The following is a 22798-nucleotide window of genomic DNA, read 5'->3' as shown; positions in this document are numbered from 1 at the left end:
AGGCCAATCAGAATTAACTCTCTCACCACCAGTAATCTGCTAAACTTTCCTCTGTGTCTGGCCAATGAGCTGTATTGGATTTTCTTACCATCGCATCTTCATTTGCCGCAGATATTAGCATGCTCATGCTAACCCTCATCGCTAACCAGTTACTTTACCGACGCCTTATAAACAACTTAACCATCCAAGTGCCACCCTCATTTTGATAGACTCTATCTATCAAAGAGGTATTTACAACCGATTTAGATGATGAGCGACACATTTTTTTTCTCACCTCCTCACTGCTCTTTCACACATATACTCACACACTCTCTCTCACACACACACACACAAACACACACGGACACATATCTAGTATGCATCTTATGAAGAGGCCTTTGAATGCATCAACATTTGGACTGTGTACAAAGTTGCTCTATGAATGTGTGAAAGTTTTCCTTTTAACATAAATGAAGTGAAACGAGTAGTGTCACTTCTTATGTCCTGTTTCTTTGTGTCTGTGTTTATATTTTCAGCTATCTGTCTGTCTGGATTGTTAGCAAAAAATGACAACAGTATATACATTTTAAGATGACACAATAAAGGTGGTTTAACTTACATTTTAATTATTATGAAAGAGTTTCTGAGATTGTGATAGATATATAAGATACGACTTTTACACTAAAGTGGCATATTGAACTTTTTTAACAAGTTTACTGTATGTTGGCATGAAGCTGGGAATCACAGATAAATACTGTATATTGTGTATAGTAAATGTTGCTAACCACATGCTGTTCAATTATTTTGTTTCATTTCATTGTGATATTCTCACTTCAGAGTTGAAAACATTTTTAAACAATTTTAAAGCTTTTGTAATCTACAATTAAACAAATTAATGCCCCTAATATAGCATGTTTCAATTATTTGATTATAGGAAATTAATATTTGTCATTTTAAATCCAAAAATAGCTTGAATTACAAAAATTTCGTTGAAATTATAGGAAAAAATGTCAGTAGTTTCTAGGGAAAAAAAAAAAAAAAAAAATATATATATATATATATATATATAGGCAAGGCAATTAAAAAGAAGATAAAAAACAAATTATAAAAATGATTAAAAACAGATAAAAACTTAATGTGTTAAAACAGGTTATAAAAGAATGAAAAAGAAAAGAGACATAATAGTGCGATCTGTCGGATGTAGCACAGTGCTCATTCAGTAAAGGCACAGCTAAACAGATGTGTTTTTTAGTCTTGATTTGAATGTGCCTAATGTTGGAGCACATCTGATTATTTCTGGAAGCCAATTCCAGCAGCGAGGGGCATAGTAGCTGAAAGCCGATTCACCCAGCTTTGACTGAACTCTTGGATTTTCTAGTTTATTTGATCCTAAAGATCTGAGTGATCTGTTAGGTTTGTATTCAGTGAGCATATCTGTAATGTATTGAGGTCCAAGGCCTTTTAGTGATTTATAGACAAGTAATAATACTTTAAAATCTATTCTGAATGTAACTGGTAGCCAGTGTAAAGGCCTGAGGACCGGTGTGATGTGCTCTGATTTTCTGGTTCTGGTCAGAATCCTGGCCGCAGCGTTCTGGATGAGCTGAAACTGTCTCACTGTCTTTTTGGGAATGGCCAGTGAGGAGGCTGTTACAGTAATCCACCCTGCTGCTGATAAAAGCATGAACAAGTTTCTCTAAATCCTCACTGGAAAAAAAGCATCTAATTCTTGCAGTGTTTTTGAGATGATAGTATGCTGATTTACTAACTGCTTTGACATGACTACTGAAACTCAGATCTGACTCCGACGTCACACCAAGATTCTTGACCTATTTTTTTGTTGTCTGACCCTTAGAGCCAAGGTACACATTCACCTTGAGAACCTCATCTCTGTTCCCAAATGCAATTAATTTAGTTTTCTCTTCGTTTAACTAATATACACGGTCAAAAGTTTGGAGTTAGTGTTTTTTTTTAAAGAAAATTATTCTGTTCATCAAGGCAGCATTCATTAAATGTAAAAAAAGATGTTGAATTGTTAATTTTATTTAATGAATTAATTCATTAATTAATTTAAAATGTATTTAATGTTGTCTGTAGTTTCAAATTAAATAATTACTCCAGTCATTTTTGCTTTTATTACTATTGCCATTAATAATAATAATATTAACAGGGCTTGACATTAACACCAGCTAAATGTGGATAAATTTCAGCTGTGGCGAGTTAGACAGACACTCCACTAGCCACTATGGCGGTTGATATGCGTGCAAATGTGATCTTAGAATACCGAATGAGAGGATGATTACTCGCGCACAAAGGTGATGTGATGTGCGCGATTGTTTCCTTGCGCGTAGCAACGGTGCCTGGAAACACAACTGCTGCAATCGGTTTTCTATGAAATAGACTGGACAAAAAGTGATGCTCGTGCACCCACAGTCCTGCTGCTTTCAAGAGCTCCAGAAGTTTTTTAAAAATGTATTTTTTAAATATTTAATAAGGGTGACTTAAATGTGATTTAAATAAAAAAAAATAATAATATGGTTTAATTATCATTTTTACAATACCATTGGTTTAATAGGATATAAACTCCCCTTTTACAGTATGTGTAAATGGTGATCTGAGAGAACTTTAGCCAGGACAGACTAGTGTGCATAGTTTTAGATACATGACACAAATTTTTTTATAAATGTCAATTTTTTAAAGGTTTTTATTGAATAAAAAGAGCAGTGTATACAGCTATATTGTGTGTGTTTTGACATTATTTAAAATTTGTGGCTAATAAATAATTATTTATTTTAGTGTGGTCAGAGATAAATTTGGTAAATCCCAGGGTGGAGCCCTGAAAAGTCATGTGAAATAAAAACTAACCATGTGAAATAAAAACTAACTGTGAAACCATAACCCATTTGCTCATGCACATTATGCAAGGTCATACACAACAACAAAAAACGTGAAATGAATGAGTCGTCGTTTGGACAGAACACAGTCGAAATTAAAGCCATTTTAGCATGCCAAAACCAATTTTATGCATATAAAATATATTTTTCCAATAACAAAATTGTGACTAGTGAAAATGGCGAGTGGCTAGTATTGTTAGAAATCTTCTCACCCAAGTGGCTGGAGATAAAAAAGTTATGTTTTTTTAGTTATGCTATTGTCAAGCCTTGAATATTACTGATGATAATAATAGTAATAATAAGAAATAATAACAATAATAATTAATGTTAGGGTGATTTCTGAAACGATCATGTTAAAATCACTGGAATAAATCATTAAATTAAATTCTAAAATACTTTTGAACAGTTATTTTATAATGCAATAACATTTCACAATTTTATAATTTGTACAATATTTTTAATGAAATAAAGCAGACTTGGTGAGCAAAAATGTAGTGTATGCATATTTAAGATGATTGTTGCGAATTGGGAGTTCAATCAGATAAAGCTCATCTGATGACAAAGTTTCTCTTTGCATCACAGTTAGCAAACATATTTTATAAAACCTTGATGATTATCATACATCCATGACTGATGATGTGTCAGCCTAAATGAACTGTTGTTTGTTTGAAATCTATTTTTCAATCTTCCTGTGTATATTGATATCTAATATATTATATAAAAGGGTAAAGTCGTCATCCTTGAAGTATGAAAAAGTTCTTTTGTTGAGCAGCTGCAGAGCTATTAAGTACAAAAAGAACAAAATGCAAAAAAAGTCAGTGTGGGTGGCTGTGTATGTGTGATTTCTATGCGAATTTTGATGATGATGATCCAGTGTAGGAGGGATGTGTATGTGGGCTGCTAAAGCGATGTCTGACCTTTGGTCTGAAACTAGTATCTATAATATTCACCGTCCTTATGCTAACAAATGCCAGCTATATGGGTTTTAGCTTCTCTCTTTCAGCTAAACTTCACTACAGACCAGCCAAATAAGCTAATGAGCACAGCCCACGCTGCAGACGATAAATACTATGCAATCAGAACAAATAAGCAGCTTAGCTCAGCAAGCAGCATTTTAAAAATAATTGCAAAACGCACTTATCAAGTGCTCAAATCTTTTTTTTTTTTTTTTGCTCAATAACGTACTTTAAACCAAGCATCTCAATGAAAGTCAAATACATGTTAAATGATATTAACTCTTTAACTCTTTAGAGCAGTGATGCCCAAACTAGGGCCCAACGTTGGCCCATGGTAACATTTGATTTGGCCTGTCATCCCATCTGAGAAGAGAGGGAGAATGATTGGGTTGGTTTTGAGATTCAAATTTCATGAAACTCTTGATTTGTTTTAAAATGTATGTTCAAATGCATATTCTGTCACCTGACAATGCAGAGAATTTGAAGAGCAAATCAAGTCAAAGACAAATTCTGCTTGACCTGAGTATCGTTGCACTCCACTGTGTTATAAATGGGATTGTTTATGTTTTATTGCAATAAGTTCTAATTTAAAAAAGTTAAACTGCATTAGTTAATATGATTTGAAGTATTATTTTCTATTTATTTTGATATGAGATAAATTAAGAAATTACTCATGGCAACTTTAGTTTTGGTATATTTACCTTTGACTTACGGCTCTCTGTGATATTTGGTGTTTGGCCCTTCATACAACAAAAAGTTTGGGCACCCCTACTTTAAGGCCATTCTTTTTACTTTTTTATTTGTATATGGAAAAACATAAAAGAGATCATGAAAATTCCTCTGGGATTATGATTTATAGATTTGTAGTTGTGTGTTGAGTAAAACAATATATCTTTTTTTTATTCTGAAAGATAATTGAAAAAAATGAGCATTTTTAACAACGTAAATTGGTCAAAATACTAGAACAAAAAATGTTTATTTTCATTTTTACATTACTGATGTTTTAAATTCAGAAGAGTCAGAAAGCAATATTTAGTAAATTGGTAGAATGGTGGTGGATGAGGAGACCCCCCCGAAAAAAAAAAGTGTAAAGTGCTTTGAGTGTCTGGAAAAAAAAACTATATCGATGTAAGGATTTATTATTATTATTTTTATTATTATTATTATTATTATTATCATTATTATTATTATTATTATTATTATTATTAGTATTTAAATAAATAATAGTTTGAATCACATAAAATGAAAACATTTGTTATATTGATTCACTGTCATTTTGAGCTAAATGATATCATTTAGAAACAGAACATTTTGAAACAAAAGCCCCCTCTTAATAAGTTATTCAACATGAATGATTATGCAACCAATTACTAAACATTAACAGCCAGTAATATTTAACTGACATTAACAATAATAATAATGTAATAAATAATGAGGCGAAGCAGTGGCGCAGTAGAGAGTGCTGTCGCCTCACAGCAAGAATGTCGCTGGTTCGAGCCTCGGCTCAGTTGCCGTGCTCAGTTGCCGTTTCTGTGTGGAGTTTGCATGTTCTCCCTGCGTTTGCGTGGGTTTCCTCCGGGTGCTCCGGTTTCCCTCACAGTCCAATGACATGTGGTACAGGTGAATTGGGTAGGCTAAATTATGAGTGTGTATGAATGTGTGTGTGGATGTTTCCCAGAGATTGCGGCTGGAAGGGCATCCGCTGCGTAAAAACTTGCTGGATAAGTTGGCGGTTCATTCCGCTGTGGCGACCCTGATTAATAAAGGGACTAAGCCGACAAGAAAATGAATGAATGAATAATAAATAATATTATATTAAAATATAAATGATATATAGTAACTGTTAAAAGTGTTTAAAACATGAAAGAATGTGACTATATCAAGCCTTTTTGAAGTCTATTCATATTTCGTCATATAATTTATGGACTCTTTGACAATTGAATCTCTCTGATCAAAAATACAGAAGTAGATTTACAACATATTTGCATGTTTAAAACTCTCTAATGTTGGTTAATTCTACTGACATGCAAGTAAATGAATATAATTTGAGATTTTAAGTGTTTTAGTTTATTTATTTTTGATTTTGATATATTGTAATTATTTTATTTTATATATTTTATGTTTAATTAATTAGCTTTTCATTAACCCTTTCTTTTATTTCATATTTATGTCACTATCAAAGATGTATATTTTATGTCTCTTTATTCTTTATTAATAAAACAATAATCCTTTTCAGATCTATGTTATAAACACGTCAGGTCAAAGAATAGCTAAAACCATTTCAAAAGATATCAGAATACATAACCTGAATTACTACACCTGGTTTCATTAATTTACATCATGTAATTTGTAAAGACAAAATAAATATTATAGATTTACATAGATATACACAAGGTATAACAATTTTAATAATTTACAAAAAACACTTTAAGCATAAAAGTTTAAGTATAAAATACCTTGTTTTAAATAAATAACTTGATTATATGCCAAAAAAATGTAATCGTTGCCTAATAATTTCCCCAAAATGATATCAAATCTGTTTTGCCTGTGCCATAATCGTCTAAGTGATTTAAATTGCAAATCTTATTTTCCTCTCTTTTACAACCGTTGGTGATGAAAATGAAAACAAATCTAACTTTCCCTCCAAAGAAACCCGTCCTTCAGAAAAGACAACAAAAACATCCAAAAACTACCTGATTCTGAGTAACTGCAAGTAAAGCATTTGGCCGGTTTCTGTTAAATCACGACTCTTACAAGAACCAGCAGTTCAAACAGAGAGGGGGAGTAGAGTGTGAAACTGAGGTGCAAACAGACGTAGGCATTACTGTGACCTTCCTTTCCAAGACTCCCCATTTCACTTCAACCAGGTTACTTTCTGTTCACCTGTATTCTCTTCAGACCACTTCTGCGTGATCGTGAAAGTGATCTGGAGACTTGCCAATACTTACACTGCCCTCTACTGGCACATGTATTTTGCCCACACAACCGGCTGTGCAGTTGCAGCAACACTTAAAACAGGTTTACAAAAAGCAACAACTGTAATATTTGATTTAAGACAACAGACACTTACTGTTCATCTCCAACTTTCTTTATCCACTCCACATCACACTGTCCACATGTGGAGCTCACGTCCTGCAAGAGAGGAATTTCATAGAGGATTTTCAGACTTTTATGTGGATTAACTTATGTTCAGTGTAAATTGTTTGTAAAACTTATTTTCTTTTCAAGTGTGAGAGGTTAAGATTTAATGTCTCTAATGCGGCATATATTTGATCCAAAATCCAGGTAAAACTATTGCTGTGAAATGTGATTTATAATTTAAATGTTCTGTTTACATTTCATTTGTTTTTTTGTTGGCAAAGCTGAATTATCCACATCATTACTACTGACTTAAATGTCAAATGGTCCTTTAGAAATCTTAATTCGATGTTTACGAAAAATAAAAGTGTGCTGCTTTATGCTTGTACATGATTATAATATATATTTCTTTCAAAAATGGTATTGTAAATGGCTTAAAGTCTGAAGTGCAACCAGGTCACACATCACTGCGAGATTTCAGACATTTCTGCAGACATTATTCCAAAGGCAAATATCAAATGTGCAATTTTAAAATGTCTTAGGGCTTTTAATGTTATCTTATTTCATCTAAAGGCCACATTCACACAAGTGAAGATAAATTCATGAATAACTTGTTTATCAAAACCTAAATCTAAATTTAAAATGGTAGAATCCACGTTAATTAAGGATGCTTCTCAGTTATCATCCTTGTTCAGTAGTCAGTGCACTGATCAGGTTGCCTGCCATTTTAAGTGTTTTCTCAATTGTAAATTTTTTCCAATGAACTGAAATGTTCCCACCCTGAAAAGTCCCCCAATGCATGCACTATATGTGTGAAATATGAATCATATGAACCCTATCATCAACCACAATGGCAAACAAGAGATGTTTACCTATAAACAATCTGTTATTTATTTAATTTTAGCATGAACAAACTTATCTGTTAGAAAAAAATCTAGCAAATATTTATAATTGCTTATTCGTTGAAACATCGCTGGTGTGAAACCATCAAATTATTTAGCAATAATGTACTCTGAAAACATCAAGTAAAATATTATATATGAAAATGATTAGTTCTTCTGTTATTTATTAGTTCCAGATATTATGGTGGACAATAAGGACAATCTCATGTCCCAGTCAGTGTGTCCAAGTTTGTGGTGAACCAAGTTCATCACTATCCTTACAAGTACACCAGAGGTGGAAATGATGTCGAGAGCTGGGCTGCTGGTTGAGACACACTCTAAATTATTAAGAGTGATGAGGAACAATATAATTTGAGTCACTTTCCAAAAAAGTTTTGATAAATGATAGAAATATTGACATAATCGACTTAATAAAGGTAGTCGACACAGCTTGTGGCATCTCAAATCTAAACAAAGTTATGGTGCATTGGTGTGGATGCTAATGTAGACCATTTCAATGTGGTCATATCATTGGCTAATAAATATTTCCTGCTTGCTATCAAACTGTTTCATAACTGGATGAGGCAATTTAATCATAATCATGTTAAAACAGCTATCATAACATTATTTATCAATATGTGACTCTTTGGATTCTCCGAAGCTATAGAAATTAAAAATGTAAAACAGGAAATACGTTGGGACCATTGTTTTTGTTTACATCCAACAAAATGTTTTATAGTTATCTTTATTTTGGTATAGATATGTCATATGTCTAGTATATGTTAAAGACATCATCGTCAGTGTTTGTATGCGAGTGTTACAGACCCTCTGTCTGTGGTTGCTCTGCAGTTCCCTCAGCTCCTCCCTCAGTCTCTCGCATTCAGCCTTTATCTCCTCCTCCCTCTGACACGCCCCCTGAGCCTCATGCCTCGCCCCCTCTAGCTCCGCCTCCAAACGCTGCAGTTTGAGGTCAGAGAGGGTGTCCAGACTGCGGGAGCTCTGCAGGGTCATGGGGCAGTCCAGCACTAGAGGAGGACAGTTATAGATAAGCCAGACAGATTGAATCAATGATTATTTATCAACAGCCGACATATGCAAATCAATGCACACAAAACAAATGCAGATATAACTGGGCAGATATTGTGAAACTGTCAATATGATTTTGAACATTCTGATGAGCCATTATGAAAACCCCCAGCCTGGAGGAATTGAGTGCATTTGTCATCCAATCAGTTGAGAGTGCAGTATAATGTATATAGCATTGACAGCTTGCTTTCAGTCAGTAGTGTGTTTGGTGCCAGAGTTGGAAAAGCTGCATTATTATTAGAGTTTGATTGAGAACAAACTGTTACTTTTGACGGCACACACTGTTAGTTCAGGTGCCAAGGGTGTAGATTTGCTAGATTTGGACATTGGTGGGGACCAGTGATTCTAATATGGGCTGCAGGAAAGGAATAGATAATCTTTAATCTTGATTTTTCATAATTACTGGAGGCCAAAATCTGAAACAAAACTGAATTTCAATGACTTGAACAGCCCTTGAACAGAACGTGATTTTGATTACACTTTTCTCTAAAAAGTAACTCATGTCCAATTTTGTTGTTGTTGTTGCTGTCATTCTCACATGCTTTTGACACCCATGTGTCACCCACATCGCAACTGTGTCCTGCACAGTTAGACCTGAATTATACTTCTGCGTGATGTGATCACCATGGATGCTTTTCACAACACTGTTATGATAGCTTTTAACAGTGATCAGCATCTTCATCCTTGAAAGTTTTTAATATTTTGATTTAGAAAAATGTGTACATATGTATTTATTCATTCATCCATTTTTTTTTCGGCATAGTCCCTTTATTAATCAGGGGTCGCCACAGCGGAATGAACCACCAACTTATCCAGCATATGTTTTACGCAGCGGATGCCCTTTCTGCTGCAACCCATCACTGGGAATATTTATGTATGTATTATATCATTTTTGCTTCAAATATACAAACAATAAATTACCGCTTGTGTAAGGAATTGGTAGTCAGCATCAGGACAGTACATTCGATGTTGGTCTCTCTTCTGGCTGCTGTTATCATTCTCAAACCCAATTGTTTTCCTATTTTTAAAAGTCTTACTAACACCATCATGGAGTTTTTCTTTTAATATTTCAGCAAATAAGATTGTAAAAAAATATTTGTTGTACTTAACTATGACGACTTGCGCTACTGAGAAATCCAGAAATGTAAAAAGCGTCCACTGTTCAAATTACTATTGATTAGAAAATTAATATTAAAATGTCCAATCAAATTCATCATATAGATGAAAGTACACTGTAAAAAATTCTGTACAATAACAGGTAAAAGACTGTATATTTTAACAGAATTTTTCCATACTACACATATTACGGGTGTTTTTCCATTTATATACATTTTCGAATTGCATTATGGGATTGAGATCGCAGCTCAGACAGCATTTAATGGACAACAGGACATAGCTCTTCCTCTGTTTCTCCCTGGGAAGTACGGTTAAAAAAACATCACAATATTTTAGTTAAATGACTGCTATTTTAAAAGATTACTGTCTTGTCTGAACTGCCCATGGAAAGTACAGTGAACTAAGTTGAATATTGTTAATAAGAACACTTTTTTCATTAAGGTCAAACTGTATGAGTTGTTAAATGTAATACAAACAAGCATTTACCTAATGAATTTGACCTTTTTATGCATTTTCCTTGTCAGTAAATATGCTATTGGTTAATTTACAGTTGTACATACGTATACGTAATGGATGCCAATCAATCTAAAACTGATTGCAACAACTGTTGACAATATTTACACAACTATTAAATACTTTGTTGGACCACCAGTAGCCTCACCCTGTAGTCTCCTAGGCTGCTATTAACCAGCAGCTTTTCAGTTAATTTTTTTAATCTTTAGTACACTTTGTGTACATTTTAGTGTAATGTTAGTTTACATTATTTTGCTGTCCTCACTTACATAAACAATTTATACAGTAGTGTCCTGCACCCAAATCTAGAAAAGCGAAATAACATCTGATATCGAATTTTTTTTCCCCTGACTGTATGTATAAAATACAGATTTCTCACTGACCTCTGAACTTAACTCAGATTTAAGACCAACAAAGGTATATAGTGTGAGTCTGTTACGCAATGGGGCATTGTCTCCTCCATCAGCCAATAGTAACAAGGATCAGCTTACTGTCTGGGCAGGAGTGTTAATGTTGCTGCCCCAGGACCAGCACAGTTAGAAGCCTAAAGTCAGTCCACGCATGTCCCTTACTACAGTATGTGGCTGTGGAGCACTGAAGATGGCAAATGGAGACTGAAGTGTTTCCTGCTCCTCACCCCCGGCGTGGGCACTGTGATTCAGCAGCTCACTGAACAGCCGTCCTTGAGCCAGCAGCTATTGTGACAGTTCAGCAATAAGCCAGAAAACACACACCCCTGCTGCACGCCTACACCTCACACCAAAACCACAGCCAAATGGATTTTTATACTCTTTTTCTTCAAATTTGCATGGAATATTTGTATTCATGAGTGCAAACTAAATTGACATAATTCTTGTACTACCTTCTGACGGGGTTACAGAACATCTCTGTTGCCTAATTTACATAAATACATAATTTGCTTGAGTTCTCTGGGATTTTTTGACTCCCGTTGAGCTCTAAGTTTGACTGAATCCTTTTAGATCTTGGATTGGGGTCACAGGGGAAAGGATTGACCTTTTTTGTCGCAAAATATGTTTCACCTGGTTACAAAGTCTGTTTGTGGTGAATAAAAAGAGACAGTGAAAGGAAAGAGAAGAAGAAAAAGAAGGAAAGAAAAAACAAATGAGATAAAAATGAGAGAGATACAGAACAACACTACCATTGGGGGGAAACAAAGAGGAACAAAAGGACAAGAGGAGCGATGCTCGGCCTGTTTGAAGTGCTTCACAGGAGAGGTGCTCTTTGAAAAAAACAAAATTAGGCAAGATTGGAAACTGGATAGAAAATGCAGAGCATATATAATGAAAAAGGACACTTCAAAGACCCCATGATGTTGGGATTGGAACACAAAGGAAGCAGGCAAATCAAATGACAAATAATGAACGATCTTAAAAATATAACATGCTTATGAATAGCTTTTATATGTGTGTATGTGCTATAATATTATGCACTGTAATATTGATGTTTGATTTGTTGTTTGAATGATGTCATTCATGTAAATAAAAAGTTCTCCCAAAAATGAAAATCCTGTTATCATTTACTTGCCCTTGTTTTAAAACTGTTTGGGTTTCTTTCTTCTGATAAACAAAAAAGAACATATTTAAAAAAATGTTTGGTGCTGTGACCAATTGACTTTTATAGTATTATCAGCGTTCTTTCAAATATAATTTTTTGTGTTGGTTTTTAATACATTAATTAAAGCCCTCCGAATCAATAAAGACCTTGATACTTTGCTAGCCCTCTTTGGAGTATCTCTTGGACCTGATTTGACAGTATGTGACAGCAGGGCTGTTGGTTTTACCAATATTTTAGCCAGATGTGCCATACTTCTAAAGTGGAAACACAGTTCCCCCCTACACATTACAAGTGGATACAGGACATTTTTTACTGTGTTATACTTGAAAAGCTATAAGATGCTTACTCCTCGGCTCACAAGAATCCTTTTCTAAAATTTGGAATCCATTTCCTGATTATATCAAAGGCCTGCCTATTACACCTGGTGCTGGCAACCTGTAACATTTGTGGTTTTATTAGAAGGTTTATTATTCTATATTTTTAATTATGATTATTTCCCCCATCTGTATCCAGTTATTCTCTGATGTTATGTACTTATGTATCTAATGTACTTAATTTGATATTTATGTGTTTTATTTTTCTGGTAACACTTTATTTTGATGGTCCATTTGAGTATTAGTAGACTGTCTGCCTAATATCTGTTGATACTGCTCCTTCAGTAGACATTTAACTGACTATAAGAAACTTTGCAAGTACGTCAACACACTAACCCTTAAACTAACCCTAACCCCAACCTAAATATCCACTTATAATCTATTGAGAATTAGTTGGCATGCAGATGCAATGTAACTTAAATAAAAAATATAAAAAAACGAACCATCAAAAAGTGTGACCATTTGTCTTTGTTAATTGAGTTAGTGAATGAGAGGTTAGGGGATGAGATTAACAATGGACAACATATTACTGCTTGCTTCTCAATATGTCGTTTGTATTGTCATACAAAAGACCAATAAAAGATTGAAAATAATATATTATTTTTGTGTTCAAAGGAAGAAAGAAACTCATAAAGGTTTAAAAGACAAAACAAATGAGTTTATTTTCATTTTTGAGTGAACTGTCCTTTAAATTTTATCCTTATCAGACTTGAATGTGAAAAAAAGAGAAAAGAGAAAAAAAGAGAACCTAACAGTATGCTAACAAAACCAGTTAATCAAGTGCTATTTTGGGGATTTTGCCTGGATTTCCACATGCCAAGATGTAAATGCAAAAGCTTGGTATCATTTTAAAGAAAACCATTTGAATTTTCATAAAACACTGTTAAAGGTGATTAAAATAATTGTATATGTTGTATGTGTTATACTTAACCCCTCCAAAAAAGACACTTTTTTGTTTGTAAACTCAAATGCAAAAGTGGGCGATGCAGTGGCACAGTAGGTAGTCCTGTCGCCTCACAGCAAAAAGGTTGCTGGGTCACTGGTTCGAACCTCGGCTCAGTTGGCGTTTCTTTGTGGAGTTGGCATGTTCTCCCTGTGTTCGCGTGGGTTTTCTCCAGGTGCTCTGGTTTCCCCCACAGTCCAAAGACATGCGGTACAGGTGAATTGGGTAGGCTAAATTGTCCGTAGTGAATGAGTGTGTGTGTGTGTGTGTGTATGTTTCCTAAAGATGGGTTGCGGCTGGAAGAGCATCCGCTGCGTAAAAACGTGCTGGATAAGTTGGTGGCAAATTCTTTTGTGGCAACCCCAGATAAATAAAGGGACTAAGCCAACAAGAAAATGACTGAATGAATTTAAAAGTGTACCTTTTTAGGTTCTGTGTGGTCTAGGTTGCTGTAATTTAATTTTAGTATTTCCTGCACATGCCAAAGGAAAGTGTCTCTTTCATAATCTTTGCAAAAGTTATTCTATTCCAACTGATGAGAGAATGTAACCATTTATGAGGGTATTGGGCCAGTACGCACCTTTAAAATTGAAAGAATGTGGAAATAAATGATGTCACAGACCCAGTACCGGGTACGCAGAGTTTACAGAAAGTTAAAATGTTTTGTACCCCATAGACCCTCACGCACCTCCACACTCTCCTCATAACCTATACTCCCCATAGTCACTGGACTATGTGAAGTTTCAAGAACTAATTTCGAGATGAGCACGTGATATGATTGAGCACAACTGGCTGCTCATCTGTAATCAGTAATCAATCAGAATGATTCTAGCTTACAATAAATGGATCTTTTTTTCCCTCCCGGGTGGGAGCCTTGGGCTCAAGTATCTCCGAGCTCAGTGTTCTCTCCTGGGACAGCATGTCAAATCTGCTATTAACGCTAAGCATATCTAAGTGGGAACTCTTGAATTAATATTTGCATCTAGAATAGAACATGTCCACTGCATATATACATTTGTAATTCTTTTCATATCTATCTGCATACCCTGATTTAAAATAGTAACCTATACATATATTCATTTATAGTAAATCTCTGTTCATAGTTAATACAATATGTATATAATGTTCATAGTACATCCATCTGTAAATATTACCCATAATTTTTCTAGAACTGCACTTTATAAGTTATACCTATATCCTGCAATTGCACTGCTATTGCACTACTGGTTACCTAAACCGCACTTTGTTGCCTTATACTTGTACATGTGTAATGGAAATAAAGTTAAATCTAGTCTAATCTATTACATATGAGATTTAAACTTTTAGAATTAAAAGATGTTGAATAACAAATAACTCAACATTTAAATAAAATCAAACACAGTGTAGATGCCACATCTATGTTTGTTTCTGTTCAGTTCTTTTCTTTTTCAGTTCCCTTCTCCTACATTTGATTCTACCTTTGTCCCCATTTTGCTGTGGATATATTGCCTCCATTGTTACTCCTTAGTTACATCACCTGTCCATAGTTGTTAATTATCCTATTTAAAGCCCATTTTGTCAGTCCATTGTTTGGTCTCATAGACGCAATAATGGTTGTGTATAGTTTGTTACACTTGTGGTTTAAAGCGCCTGTTTGAATTTGCTCTTTGTATTTTACCACAGCAGCACAGCATCCGTGACAACAGAAGCATCTGAATACACATTTGTTTACTCTTTTCTTGTACAGGGATCTTTATGACACTCAATAATGAATGAGTGAATGAGTCAGTGGTAGTGGTTTTAGGCACAGTGTGATTTCTAAATGAACACCTGCACGCATAGCGCACATAAAAACAAAACTTACTATGCGAGTCAGGGCTGTGCAGTTGCAGATACTGCATGTCTTTGTTGTGTAGCTGTGTGTTGAGTTTGTGTAGAGAGCTTTCCCTCTGCCTCAAAGCCGCCTCTAAACCGTGGATCCGCTCGACGTGTTTCTCCACTAGAGACGTCTGAGGAGGGAAAGAAAAAGCACAAGATTATAAAAGATTCAAAGTGAAACGCCAAAAGAGAAAGTACAGAGAGCAATGAGGGACTGATCAAAAGATAGACAAGGGCAGGGAGGCCATTACTTTAACCATGCAGATTCATCCAAACTTTGCGTCCATGAGGAGTTTTTGTCAGCAATAAAAGATGAGAGCACGTAGATGTAACAGCTGATAGTTGGCTGAGTGTTTCAGAGAGGCGAACGGCACAGATGCTCAAACGTTTGCATCATGAATTTTTCAAAACTTCAATCTTTTGGTCCGGGCCAAATCCATTCGAAGCCATTTGAGACCCGTGTTTAAAACCGAGGATGCAAATGTGCATATGTAATTATAGATATCAGCATCATCCACGTACGCTAAGCCTGGGCTGGGTAATATGAGAGGCCAATTACATTCATGGAGCCCAGTTATAGGACGTATGCTCGGTACAAGATTAATCAAGTGGACACCTGGTTGGATTAAAGCCTGAAGCACATGGAGAGGCTAATTATCGCAACTGCCCATCCGCTCGGCAGCCAAACTTAGCACGGATGTGTTACAAGAGCTCTTACCATCTTGTCCAGGTCTCGCTGAAGGCTGGACTTCTCCATGTGGATCTTCTCATAAGCCTGAATGACATCTTCAAGCTGCTCCTCACGCTCTTTGCTCTTTTGGAGCTGGAAAACAGACATGCATCATTACAAATCTGAGACGTTTGTATCTCCTTACTGAAACAATCTTTACCCAAAACTTTAATAAAGGAATTAAAAAGTAAATTTGTGTAAATTAAAGTGGTCAGAACTTGACATGAAGGGATAAACGTCATTGGTCTTTTAAAAACCTTAAGTGATGCTATAAGATTAAGAATTGTAGAACCAAATCTGTTTGACACATGAGAAACTAATTAGTTCTTGCTGATACTAAAATTTGCTCAAGTGTTTTACTGTGAATAAATACCTTAATCTTTTCCTCATGATCATGAAGTAAACAACTTATTTTATGACCTCTTTATAATTGTTTTGAAGCATCAGAGATTGGGTTGAATGTAATTTCCCTGGAGGGACAAACATCTCTCAAAGTTATTAAATATTTTATGTGTCTTATGAGTTTGTAACAACATGAGTTTGAGTGAAAGATGACAGACTTTTCAGTTTTGGGGGACCTCACAGATCTTATGATGTTTTCAAATGTATTATCCTCACATAAATCTTTTTGCATTTTAGATTCTTATCAAAGCATAATGGCATGTTTAATAAGCACTTTGAATTACAAGGACAGTTGGGATGTCTTCTGGCTGTATAATGACAAGCTGTTGTAACATTTGGCAAACGCAGGTGTAGTAACATTCTCATTTTCTCAATTATTATTATTTTTTTGTCAGCATTATAGACTGTATATGTTCTTAGGAGTCTCATAGTGTTAGCTTCACTACAAGTTTCATCACCCAAGCAGTTGACACTTTCCTTTTGAAGGTTGTTCATAAGACTGTCATGATACCTGCATAATCATTATGACAACTTTCATTAAGTGTCATTCGCTCTGTTGAGTCATTTTTTAATGCAAAGATTACATGGTTGAAGATGTCTTTATGAAGACTGGACACAACCAGATACATCACAATCTATTTTGTCATTACAATTTGACATTACCAACACAGCATAACATTGTCAGAAATCTGTCATAAACATGATTGTCATGAGGTCAATATTATTGACCAACCCAGGCTCATTCTGAAAACGTAACCCTATATTCATTTCTGGAGAGAACCAAATACATACAAGGAGCTACTTTTTTCAGTTTTTGTTTTCATAAATCAACCAGAGGCCGCTGTGTATGCTTTTTCAGATCTCAAATTTCTCTCATGAGTGGTATTCGTGCCTGCCCATTTCGCTCAAATCCACTAGACACTGCTGTCAACTAACTAAATGACTGACCGATCAACTGACCCACCCTCCTCCTTCCCTAAATGCAACCAATAGTGTCTTTAAAAGCACAGACTCACTGGCTCACCCACTTCCCTAAACCCAACCGACATTGTTTTCAAAAGAATTCCAGAAAAAAAAGCCCGCTGATTTTAACCACATTTTCTGTTTTTACCACATTCTCACCCTGTTATTTGTTTGTTTTATTTTTTGGCTTTTGTTTTTGTCTTACCTGCTTTCTGGAATCATTCTTCACCAGACTCGAACCCCATCGTCACGGTCAGCTCTTCTCTGCGACTCAAGTCCACAGACGTATGTGGCGAGCCACTGCACAAACTAGTGACAGTGGAAAGGAGTCCACATGGAGGTAAGCGGTCAGCTAGTTAGCACGAAAAGGAATGGAGTCATATTGCCTCGTATCGTTGATTCTAAAGACAAAATGCAGCCATACGTAGCTCTGGCTACATAATTTGCGATCTCCAGAAATATATATAGGGCTACTTTTTCAGAATGAGCCTATGTTGTCATAAACCTATGAATATTTTTCTGATGTTTCAGTGAAACAAACTGAATTTGTCATTAGGTTTTTGTGTCAATACTCTGTCAAATAATTGTATAACAGCTTCTTTAATACTTCAAGATTTTTAATGACATTTAATGACAATTCAATATTTACCACTGTAGTTAAGATCATGAAAAATATGAAATGTTATAACATTCATGACACAATTACAATGGCCTCAAGACGCATAAAATCTTCTTCGTAATCATGATGTGACATGTTATGATCATAAAAGTTTCATGATAATTTTATGAACACCACCTTCAAGTAAATTGTTACCAGTTCTTATTTTAAAGGGCACCTATTTTACCCCTTTTCAAGATGTAAGATAAGCCTTTTGTGTCTCCAGAATGTGTCTGTAAATTTTTTGCACAAAACACCTATCAGATTATTTATTATACCTTTCAGAATGTTGGATTTTCTGCTCTAAACAACTATGTAGCTGTTTTTGTTGCCTGTGCCTTTAATGCTGGTTTCCACGTGCCTGTCAGGGTGTGCCTCAATGTCTGCGTCAGATAAACAGCACAGTGACAGACATGAAGGAAGCAGATCTCTCGTAATGTTTGTGAGAAATACTACAGTAAGAACTTTTCTAATCATTATTTGATGTATTTGTGGTGGAGCTAATTCAAGCCTTTCTGCAACAATGAGACACACAATGTTGTTACAATGTTTTGTGGCTGTCAATCAATTCAGTGGGCATGGAAACTGCACTGTTATGTCACATTGCAGTGGGCCTCAAAATGGGAGGGATTTAGATCCTATTTTAATGTCAGGAAAATTTTAAAAAAGAGACTTAGTGTCTTGATATCACCCCAATATGACTGTGTACACACTATACCTACACACAGTTCTGTCCAAATAGCTTACAAAAGATTGTTTTTATCGTAGGTGCCCTTCAATGAAGTAATCTTCTACATACAGGGGCATATCTTGATTATTAGGGGCATACAGTCCTGTATAGGCTACATGCAGACCCACAGCTATGTTTTGTCAAATTCTGACAACCTGTCAGTTTATCATCCTGGTGACAAATCCGCAACAGAAAAACATGTTTATGTTTACAAGAAAGGAAAAAAAAAGGTTGTAGCAGATCAACAAATTGTTCGACATTGAATGGCTGGTCTGTCAACTTGTCATGCTACTTGTTCAGGTTTCATGTTCGGACAAACTGCCTGTCGCTAAAAGCACTTAAGAAAATGTACGTAAAATAAAAACATTACAGACAGAGGGTGTTCTGCCTGATATAAAAAAAGAAACAAATGCACTCATGTTGTTGCCAGCACTTTCATTTTAATACAGACACATAAGCATGTACTTCAATTATACTGCACCTCTCTGCGGTGATCCTTTGCCTTCACAGATAATTGTAGCTTATTTTCAGAAAAATAGCAGAACAGGGTATTTACTTCCAATTGCGCTGCATTAGATCTCAGCGACAGCTCATGACTGCTAAGCTCTGGGTGTTGGGGGGAAAAAAAGTGAAGAACGAAATGCAATAAGACACGAATCGAGGAGGAAGGCCACAGTCAAGCTAGGAGGGTGGGGAAGAATAAGCAGCGTACAAATACACAAAGTACCAAACGTCAGCAAAAGCGAGGGAGGTGTGGGAGAGAGAAGAACAGATGACAAAGAGAAATCTGTCTCTTCGACGGAGGGAAGGCTGCTGGGTGACTATGGAAACACATAGCAAGCATCATTAATTAATGAGACGCTTCACCAGGCAATGAGCCGAGAGATGCAGAGAGAGAGTATGATCTTCCCATTTACACTCCACATCACAGCCAGCCGGGAGAGACGATTGAAAGCAGGCTTTAGGCACGCAAAAAAAAATAATAAACACTTTGTGCTCTAGATTACGTAAGGCCTTTATCAGGAATGACTGGGCTTTTAAAGTTGTCCTTTATTACATTAGTAATCGTATTTCCTCTCTAATCTTTCTGCTTTGTGATGTGTAATCCAAAATTACAACCCAATAAAGGCAAATCACAATATAAGACGATATTATTGGAAATTTGCAGATGAAATGTTATCCATAACATGGATAGTTCAAACAAAAACTAAAATTGGCTGTTTTTTACCATAAGGTCATCCCAAATGTTGGTGATTTTTTTTTCTCTTTCAAAATAACAATAAGATTTATAAATGAAAACATGGTGATTTATTAAATCAATCATAATTGTGATTTATAAAATAAAAGCTAATAGCTATCAGTACTTTGAGAGTCAAAAATATACACACAGGCAAAACAAAATGAATACCCATGGCTCCTGACAATACATTGAGTATTGTTAGCCATCCACTTGTTAAGTGTGACGTCATGTGAAGCCGTTTTGAGCGCTCTACCAAACTATGGGGTGACTCAACAAATGGTAATAATAAACGTTTACAAAGCAATGTAATACCTTAGAAAATCATGATCGCAATATATATATATATATACAGGTATATCCATGCCTAATATCTGATGGCCAGAAAGTGATTGATTTTTTATAAATTGTTAAAATGTTGGTATTTGTGATGCAGCAATCCTAGAAACTGATGTGTACACCGTGGTTTTATTTAAAATTCACTTTAATGTTTGACTAAGAAGTTGTCATAAATTAGTATTTTCTCAATTCAAATAAGTAGTGGCTTGGACTCGGAAAAGTATTCCATGCAGTATGTCACCAATATGTCACAACTTGACAAGCAGATTGGGTTTACATCAGTGTTAATGCACATATTGAAGTATTGCATGAGAAATGAGTGATGGAAGTGTCTACTTTCAAATAAAAATCCCTTATTTTATGCTAACTTGAGGTGGCTTAATTTGCACTTGAGCAAATAAAGTTAATACACTAAGGCTGCATTTACACTGTAGATCCCGATGGTCAATTCCCATTTTGTGACTCTTATCCGATTGTCTGCATTTACATGGCACAAGGCAAAAGGCGCATTGAGCAAGAAAAGAAGAGTGGGTGCTGACTGACAGCTGATAATTAAAGAGTGCCCTTTTTTTCATTACTGTATTTAATCTGTTCGCAGTGTTGATTTTATTTATTTAATTTTTATTTATTTTTTTATTCTTTTTGATAAAGTTGTTTTACAACAGTTTATGACAGAAAAGTTTTCATTTGGCCATCTTTTAATCTAGGCCTTTTTAAACCAGTAGGCATCTTAATGTAATGTTCATGGCATGATTTATGCATGTGATGTATTCAACAGTTTTAGTCTAGCCTATATTGTTTAGGTGGCAGACGTTGCGCTCTCATTTATATTTCATATATAATGACAAATAAAAACATTTAGTCGACATGTAGGAGATTTAAAGGGCCATGAAACCCTCTCGTTTCAGCAGGGTGTTTTCACACCTCTACTTTGGAAAAAGTCAGAAAAGTGGGCGTGTCCAGCTCTGTTTAGGGGTGTCGGAGGAACTTAAGTGGGAGGGTGTGGGAGTGTCTATTTGGGCACGCGCGAGTTTCAGAGTCAAAATAAACACACAGGAGAAAGTGATGGTGTTTAACCTACATGGACATCTGTAGTCGAATTATTTGCCAAATTATTAAATGTTGGACTTTAACTGCAGTTTGGCTCTTTGATTCATATTTGATTCGAGGAACTGCTCTAAGCGTGTATTTTTCATGCAATGTTTGATACCCCACGGCGAATGAGAGAAAAAAACCCTCCGCATTTCCCGGAAACTTAGATGCACACGACAGGTAGCGTCAGAAAGCCACGTGTGTTATTCCGGTCACTAAATAATGTAAAAAACCCTACACGAGGTTAAAGTTTGGTTGTGGTGCTAACAAGTTTATAGATCTCAGGTAAAACAATAATCCTCCTTAGACACATAAGTTATTGTTGTCGAGCGTCGCGTACACTGTTAATCCACACATGACTCCAGATGAGCTTTCACAGAGAGAAAATGAAAACGAAACTTAACGGCAGCAAACTATAAAAGCAACACTTCACGCTTGTTTTGCCAACACAACGTGGCGTCTCTGTCGTGTAAATACGGTGACACTAATGAATATTAATGAAGTTGCACAATAGAGCGTGCTGATTGGTTTGAACCAAGCCTTACTCATGCATTAATGCATCTCACTGTAAGACGTAATAAGACTCACTCTGGCACAGACGCCCAGTCTGCACGCTGGAATACAACGCTATTATGTCATGACCGTGACGCAGCTTCAAAAATTAGTTTTAAACCGGAAGTACGAATTTGCTTGAAATAACGCAAAAACAACCAATTTACACTTTTCAGTGAAATATAGGTGTCCTAATAGTGTTTAGCAGTGTGGGACACATATACGACTGTCAACAGCTCAAAAAATGTGTTTTGGTGTTTCGTGACCCTTTAAGGTTTGGGAATCTGCTGAAGTATGTTCCAAAATGAAAGCGTCAGAGTTGACGTCATTCGCTATGGGTTTTTCAAGAGTTCACTCTTAGCTGATGATCAAAGTGTAATTGGCATGCTGTTCCGGGAGAGAGCCCTGAGCTTGTAATATCCTCGAGCCCAGGGCTCCCTCCCGTTAGAAGGGGGATCTCAGGTAGGTCTCAAACTCCGCTGCTTGTCATCGTGTGAGAAGTGTAAATTAAGGTTTTCTTAGGTAATAATTTGGATTAGTCGATTGGCTATAGTGTATGTTTTTGGACGGTGGAAGGAAAATAAAGGAACCAGGGGGAAACCCACGCGAACAAGGGGAGAACATGTAAACTCAACACAGAAACGCCAACCGGCCTCTGATAGGAGGTTGGACCAGCGCTGTTCTTGCTGTGAGGCAACAGTGCTACCCACTAGACCGCCGTGTCGCCCTATCGGAAAAAAGGGTGCGAAGGAAAGGTGGAAACTTCAAGACGAAGATAACTGGAGTGAAAAGCTCTGGTTATTTATAATGCGTACGTAATCATCTATTTATTAGGGTAGATTA

General features: G+C 35.8%; 2 protein-coding genes across 5 annotated transcripts in view; one reads left to right on the top strand and one right to left on the bottom strand.

Moving 5' to 3' along the window:
- Window positions 1-22798, top strand: part of LOC100538338 (uncharacterized) — a 137486-nt gene that overhangs the window by 29434 nt on the left and 85254 nt on the right. The gene's annotated exons all lie outside the window — the stretch shown is intronic.
- The window catches only part of tbkbp1 (TBK1 binding protein 1), a 99862-nt gene that overhangs the window by 19192 nt on the left and 57872 nt on the right, over window positions 1-22798 (bottom strand). For both annotated transcript variants that reach the window (XM_073918549.1, XM_021472559.2), the window contains 4 exons: window positions 15971-16075; window positions 15239-15383; window positions 8614-8813; window positions 6900-6961 (listed from right to left, as the gene is read on the bottom strand). In XM_073918549.1, coding sequence (XP_073774650.1) covers window positions 6900-6961; window positions 8614-8813; window positions 15239-15383; window positions 15971-16075 — 512 coding nt within the window. The remainder of the gene's footprint in view (window positions 1-6899; window positions 6962-8613; window positions 8814-15238; window positions 15384-15970; window positions 16076-22798) is intronic.

The sequence above is a fragment of the Danio rerio genome, chromosome 12 (assembly GCF_049306965.1).
Source record: "Danio rerio strain Tuebingen ecotype United States chromosome 12, GRCz12tu, whole genome shotgun sequence".
In the NCBI taxonomy this organism is placed as follows: Eukaryota; Metazoa; Chordata; class Actinopteri; order Cypriniformes; family Danionidae; genus Danio; species Danio rerio.
The sequence above is the reverse complement of the archived record's forward strand: the minus strand, read 5'-3'. Positions and strand labels throughout refer to the sequence as shown.